This window comes from Tupaia chinensis, unplaced genomic scaffold, assembly GCF_000334495.1.
Source record: "Tupaia chinensis unplaced genomic scaffold, TupChi_1.0 Scaffold000286_1, whole genome shotgun sequence".
In the NCBI taxonomy this organism is placed as follows: Eukaryota; Metazoa; Chordata; class Mammalia; order Scandentia; family Tupaiidae; genus Tupaia; species Tupaia belangeri.
The window spans coordinates 397,912-404,769 of record NW_006159770.1 but is presented as its reverse complement, the minus strand read 5'-3'; the positions used below and the strand labels follow the sequence as shown (position 1 = coordinate 404,769).

At 56.8% G+C, this 6,858-nt stretch overlaps 2 protein-coding genes across 5 annotated transcripts in view; both read left to right on the top strand.

Moving 5' to 3' along the window:
* The window catches only part of LOC106735059 (uncharacterized), a 1,559-nt gene extending 829 nt beyond the window's left edge, over positions 1-730 (top strand). Inside the window, exon 2 of the mRNA XM_014588548.2 lies at positions 49-730. Within this exon, the coding sequence (XP_014444034.1) occupies positions 49-443 (395 nt within the window). The 3' untranslated portion in view covers positions 444-730. The remainder of the gene's footprint in view (positions 1-48) is intronic.
* The window catches only part of PPP6R1 (protein phosphatase 6 regulatory subunit 1), a gene marked incomplete at its 3' end in the record, with an annotated part of 27,924 nt that overhangs the window by 7,834 nt on the left and 13,232 nt on the right, over positions 1-6,858 (top strand). For 2 of the 4 annotated variants that reach the window (XM_027772593.1, XM_027772592.1), the window contains 2 exon segments: positions 1,172-1,404; positions 6,704-6,826. In XM_027772593.1, coding sequence (XP_027628394.1) covers positions 1,172-1,404; positions 6,704-6,826 — 356 coding nt within the window. 4 annotated transcript variants of the gene reach the window in all.

The following is a 6,858-nucleotide window of genomic DNA, read 5'->3' as shown; positions in this document are numbered from 1 at the left end:
CCGGCACCCCGTCCCATCTCCCTGAGCAGGAACTGGGCCTGTGCACAGGCTCGGAGTGGGCAGCAAAGGTGTGTACGCCCCGCGGAGAGAGACTAGCCTGTGCGTCCTTGGGGGCGTCGGGGCGGTCTGTGCAGTCTGCCCCGCCTCTGTGCCACCGCAGCTCCCTCTGCCCTTCACAGGGATGTGGGAGTCAGCCCTCTGCCTCGAGGGAGGACAGCGCACTCTGGTCATTGCCGGGCTGCAGGAGAGCTCTGTGGATGCTGTCCTCGTCCTGTGCCTCGGGCAGGCGTGCGCACAGTGCGGGGCAGGCGCCTGCGGTCCGGGGAGTGTACGGGCCTTCCTGCGAGCTCAGGTCGGGCCAGGCCGGGCCGGCACAGCGCTGCCGTGGCTGGCTGACACCACTAGGTGCCTGTGCCAGGGCAATTGGGCTGCACCCAGGCTGAGGAGCGGCCCTGTCCTGTGGGAGACGGGCGTCAGCCCAGTGGAGAGGGTCAGAGCCGGGGTTGGCAGCTCCCCTCTTCTCCTGCGGAGGCCGTTTATCCCACCCTGGGTTCCTTTGGCTCTTTGGTCAGTGGCTGTTCTGGGAGCCCCTGATGACTGTTCCACTTCCTGTCCCAGGCCCGGTTGCTGGGTGGTGAGACGATTGTCGGGGTGTGTTTGTGTGTGTGTGGTGTTCCCAGGCAACGGCCGCAGCCTAGAGACGCAAAGACTTCCTTTCCCCCAGCACTGCCCACACCTTGCACGCGGCCTTGGGCAATCTGCTGGGCCATGCTGCAGCAATGAGCCCGAGGTCGCGGGCATTTGAATTTGTTTATCAAATGCAGGTGGAAGCAAATCTGAAACCAGAGGTTCAGGCCCTACCCCTGGATGTCCTTGCGCAGAGGTGTAGATGGTGGTGTAGGCCCTCCTGGGGACAGGGCCTGAGGTCACGCTGATTCTGCAGTATCTGGCCGCTCCTCGCAGGCCCTTGGCCTTGGGAGTGAAGTGACCCTGACTGCAGGGGGCGGTGTGGGGACTGGAGATGGCAGCAGCTGGGGGTCTGGTGCTGGTGGGAACTTGAACATGTCAGGGGCGTGCAGAGCCCTGGATGGGCCAGCTGTGCAGAGGCGAGCACTTGGCCTCTGTGGCCCTGGGCATGTCTGACAGGGTGCTGGCTGTGCTGGGCACACAGGGCGCCATGTTCTGGAAGTTTGACCTGCACACGAGCTCGCACCTGGACACGCTGCTGGAGCGGGAGGACCTGAGCCTGCCGGAGCTGCTGGACGAGGAGGACGTGCTGCAGGAGTGCAAGGTCGTCAACCGCAAGCTGCTGGACTTCCTGCTGCAGCCGCCCCACCTGCAGGCCATGGTGGCCTGGGTCACTCAGGAGCCGCCGGCCAGTGGCGAGGAGCGACTGCGCTACAAGTGAGCTCCCCAGAACCCTGAGCCCGGCCCTCTGCTCCTGCCGTCCCGGACCTCGCATGCACCTTTGCCATGTGGGCCGCTCAGTCACCCTGACCACAGCGGTCAGTATGAGGGATCGAGCAGGGAGCAGCCAGACTGTTTCACAGGAGAGTCTACGTTTCCTTTTCCACGAGTGAGACACGTCCTTCCCCCACCAGGGTCCTGATGCCACAGTCCACCCCCAGCCTCAGCCAGTCCGTCTCCGGGACTCGTCCCCGTTCAGAAAGTTCTTAGACACAAACCCAGAGTCTTGCCACGTGCTCAGCCTTCCAGCGTTGTGTTGTGTGCTCTGCTGTGTTGTCAGCCAGCCCCACAATAGTCTTGTAGGTGTGTGTGCGTACTGGAAAGAGACAGACAGACACAGGGAGAGTGAAAGTGAGACGCCCCGGAGGGATGGCCATGCCACAGTCCCTTCTCTACTTCTCCGTCCCTTCAGGGCCCATCACTTGATGATATTTCTCAAGCCTCTGGATCCAGGACTACATATGTGTGGTTGGCCATGTGGAATCCATTCACCTGACCACGCAATACGTTTTTTTTTTTTTTTTTAAAAGGTTTTTATCATAGGGCACATGCACTCGCCAGAGAGAGAGTGAGAGGGAAAGTGAGAAGTCACTCCCAAGGTGGCTGGCCACGCTGCAATCCCTTCTCCATTCTCCTGGGGTTTAGGCATGGTTGCATGCATGCCAGCTTGACTCCCCAGCTGCCAGTTCTGAGACTTGAAGTGCAGCTGGCTTTGTGGAATCCAGTGGCTGTAACCACTATGCTACGCCACCAGCTGGCCCCCACAGTAGTTTTTTAGAGAGCTTTTTTTTGTTGTTACATAAATTAACCCATTTATTGTAGGCTAGTGATATTCCAGATGTCCATGGGGCTTCTACTGGATTTTCAGTTCCTTCAGTCTTCTGATGGCAGACTCCACTGTGACAGCCGAGGTGGTGGTGTAGGTCCAGGCACCACCAGCTACCGTGTTCATGTGGGAACCACAGGGCCAGGTCCCCACAGCCTGTCTCTTCAGCTTAGTTTTGCCACAAAAGGAGCAAGTGTACTTGGTATGCTGGCTCATTTCCATTTTCTTCACCATTTTCCGGAGGGAGGCACCACAGCAGGTCCCATATTTACTGACGATACCGACCTTGGTGCATTTAGCCGTATCGCCGCCAACTAGGTCTGAACTCAGAGAGCTAGAAAGCTTCTTATTACAGGATTTTCCAGATACACCTGGAGTGGGGACCAGCAGAATGAATCCCATGGCCTCTCTGTCAGCTTTAATGAGAAGTGGCATTTGCCAGTGTTGCTTTCTTTGGGTGATGGTGACACAGTGACACAGTGCACACCGCAAGAAAGAGAGCACACTCCCTCGGCACGGCCTGGGCGTGCTATGCCCCCTCTCCCTGCTCGCAGGGCACCTGCTCACTGCCACGCCTCAGTGCAGACCTGTCAGTGCGGTCTTATTCACGGACTCCCCCCAGCTTTTTTCCTTTGCTGCTTTTTTTCCCTCTGTATTGGGGTGAATGTGGAAGTGCTTGGGTGACACCTACGAAATCAGGAGGGCACCCCAGCCCAGTTCTGGTGTTGACACAGACCCATCCTGGGGGTGCAGCTCACCTTCACCCGTCTGAGAACAGCTGAGTATAATACAGGGTACCAAGAGGGCCAGCCAGGAGCACAGCAAGTAAGCCCTGTGCAGAGAAGCCTGTGTCCCCAGTGGCCAGTGGGTTCAAATCCTGGCTTGGCAAAGCAGACTCAGGACCCCAAGGATGGAGAGGTGGAGGAAGGAAGGAGGCCGGCACGACCGTGGCCAGGTCCCACCCAGGACCCCGAGGATAGAGAGGTGGAGGAAGGAAGGAGGCCGGCACGACCGTGGCCAGGTCCCACTGAGAGGTGGTCCCCCGCCCACCCCATGTGTGCTCTTGTCATGAACAAGTGTGTTTCAGAAACACTTAAGAGATCACACTACATAACTTTTATTACAGAATATATTGTAATTGGTCCCTCTCTTTACCTTTTTTTTGTCAGAGGGCGTGTGTGCTCATCATAGAAGGAAAGACCCCATTGGGCTACCGTCCTGCTGCAGTCATTCTCCTCAGTTCCTCAGGGTTTGGGCACACACATACGCACGCACGTACACACACACCTGGTGTGTTTTTCAAGCGAGTGGGACTGGACTAGAACTGTGGTTGGCCCTGTGAGCTCCAACTCCCTGGGCACAAGGCTCACTCATTGTGCTCCAGGAGAAGCCTCACTCTGTTTTTAGTTATTTTTTTTAAGCTCTTACTGTGCCTAATTTATGAACTAAAATTTTTTTTTGAGAGGTTTTTGCTTTAGGGTGCGTGCACTCGCCAGAAAGACAGACAGAGAGAGAGAAAGCGAGAGATCACCCCCCAGGGGGGATGGCCATGCCACAACCCCTTCTCCTCCATTCTCCTCTCGGGATCTTAGACACGAACGCACATGCGCTCAGCGTGAGTTTAAGCCACCGGGTCTGTGACTCGAACTGCAGTCGACTACTTGGGAGTCCAGCAACATAGCCATTATGCCAACTACTGGTCCCTTTATGAATTAAATTTTTATCATAGGTACACAAGCACAGGAGAAAGGGTTCAGTACTGTCCGTGGCTCTGGGCATCTCTTGAAGGTCTCGGGACGTGCTCTGTGTGGCTAAAGGTGTGTGTGTGTACACGCACGCATGTGTGCATGCACACTGCTCATTGTGGTAGCTCTGTGTATTTGCCACAGCAATTGGACGCTTCCGTCACAAGGGTCCCTCGTATGCTCATTTCTAACCGCACCACCTCTCCCCCACCCCATTCCCACCTTTGGCAACATTGGACGCTTCCGTCAGAAGGGTCCCTCGTGTGCTCATTTCTAACCGCACCACCTCCCCCACCCCATTCCCACCTTTGGCAGCTGCTAACCTGTCTTCAGTACAGTAGGTAACTTTCTAGAATTGACTTTTTCTAACCATAATTCTACGGAGAGTCGTTCTAGCTGTTGCTTGAAATAGTCATCCTTTTTTCTCTTTATTTTCCAGAGGACATGTGCACTCACCCCTAGTGGGGCAAGTTCATGCCGCCATCCCTTCCTTCTCTCTGTCCCTTTGGGATTCTGGGCACATACACCCAGCACGCTTTTCAAGCTGCCATAGCTGGGATTTGATCCACAGTCGGCCATGTGCGCTTGGTTTGCCTTAACTGCTAGGCTATGGGGTCAGCCTAGTGACTATCTTATTTTTTTTGAGAGAGAATTTGCTGGGACCAGCAGAAGGTGTAGTGGTTACATTGCCGGACTCCCACATAGTCAGCTGTGGTTTAAGTCCTAGACCTGGCAGCTTAAAACTCCTACTAGGCATGGGACCAGCAGTTGTGTAATGGCTATGATGCTCGACTCCCTTGTAGTCGACCATGGTTCAAGTCCTGGACCCAGTGGCTTAAACTCACACTGGGTACGTGTGCAGGTGTGAGATCCCCAGAGGAGAATGGAGGAGAAAGGATTGAGGCGTGGCTATCCTTTGTGGGAGTGATTTCTTGCTTTCTGTCTCTTGCTGTCTTTCTGGTGAGTGTACACACCCTATAGTAAAAACAAACGAGCAACAAAGAAAAAGCTCATATTAGGTGTGTGTGTGTGCACGTGTGTGCCCAAAATCTTGAGAGGAGAATAGAGAAGAGGGGATTGCGGCACGTGGCTGTCCCCCCTGGGGAATGATTTCTTGCTTTCTGTCTGGCAAGTGCATGCACCCTGTAGGAAAAATCTCTCTTAAACGAAGAGAGATTTTGCTGTAGGGCATGTGTGCTTGCCCCAGGCACAGAGACAGGGAAAGCCACCCCATGGAGATGGCCATGCTCCATTTCCTTCTCCTCTCAGGATCTTGGGCGCACATGCACACGTGCTGTGTAAGTTTCAAGCTGCCAGGTGTGAGTTTCAACCCACTGGGTCCAGGACTCAGACCACGGTTGGCCATGTGGGAGTCCTCAACTACAGTGCCACCTGCTGGTCCTGTCTCTTTTTCCTTTTGCTGAGACCCAAAGTGAGGTCCACCAGGACCAGCCTCCCTTACCGCATGGAGTCGTACATTGCTCCCCTTGGTGCTGGGGTGGCTCCCAAGTGGCAGACAGAGTGTAGTCCCAGCCATGGTTCCCTGGTGGGTTCCCTGTTGAGTTGAGGGCACGTGTGTCCACCCACATATACCCATTGCCCACATGCCATCAAAGCCTGCACGGTGCCTGGCCCAGAGGCAGCTCAGTGCCTATGGAGAGGGCACGGGTCATAGGTGGCCACCCACCTCCTGCCTGTCCCTGCCTGGTATAGGAGGCTGTGCTGGTGTGGACCTCCAGGAAGCAGGGCCTGTCTGTCCTGGTCTCTGCTGCCCATCATGCCCCGTGTGGCTCTCATGTTTGACTGCAAACCCCAGAGGCTGGAACCTTAAGGCAGACGGGCAGGGCCGAGGCATGGGTGCAGAGGCATGGTGAGACAGCCGCTGCAGGGCCGGAGCCTGGCTGTCTCGGCACCTCTGGCAGGGTCAGCATTGTCTCTCTGCTCTGATCACTGGGCCCTGGGTTCTTGCCCCATCGCTTGACCAGCGTCCAGGCTGCCGCAGTGAGTTCTCACTCCTGGCATGGCAGAGTGACACAGGGAGCCTGTTTCGACACCTACGGCCTGCTGGGCCCTAGGGCCCCTGCCCCGCCCCTGGAAGTCTGCTCTCCAGGGGAGCGGATTCCTGTGGGGGCCTACAGTTTATAGGTCAGACCCAGAGCAGGCTGCACTCCCACGGGGCCTGGGTACCTCTCCAGGCAAAGCAGCTCTCGTCCTGGGAGCTGTTGGGCACTGTGCTAGGGCTGAGGCTGCGTCCTCTCCTGTGCTGTGCAGAACACACTCGCTTGTTGGTGCACCATCCTGGTGTCCGGGCTGTGAGCAGTGCCGCATGTACGTGCGTGCTCATGTAGGGTGGGTCTTGTGTGGGAAGGCAAGGTCAGAAGTTCAGAAAGGCTCCCCCAGATAGGGCCGTGGGAGGGGCACTCAATGACGACTTAGGAGAGGTGGCCTGAGCTGATGGGCCAGACCTAAGGCCGGAGCAAGACCGGAGCTAGGGGAATGCAGGGGTCAGGAAAAGCAGGTAATTCTGGTCCGGGCATCCACATTGGGGTGGGGGAGGGACGGACAAGACCCAGGGGCCCTTGTTTCCCCTGACCCCTTCCTTGGTCCCTGCTGTGCCCCTATTCCATTCTTGATGTGGCCTCCACAGCCCTGTAATCCTTCCCAGGTACCCCAGCGTGGCCTGCGAGATCCTGACCTCGGACGTGCCCCAGATCAATGACGCCTTGGGTGCAGACGAGTCCCTCCTGAACCGGCTCTACGGCTTCCTGCAGAGCAGCGGCAGCCTCAACCCGCCGCTGGCCCGCTTCTTCCGCAAAGCAA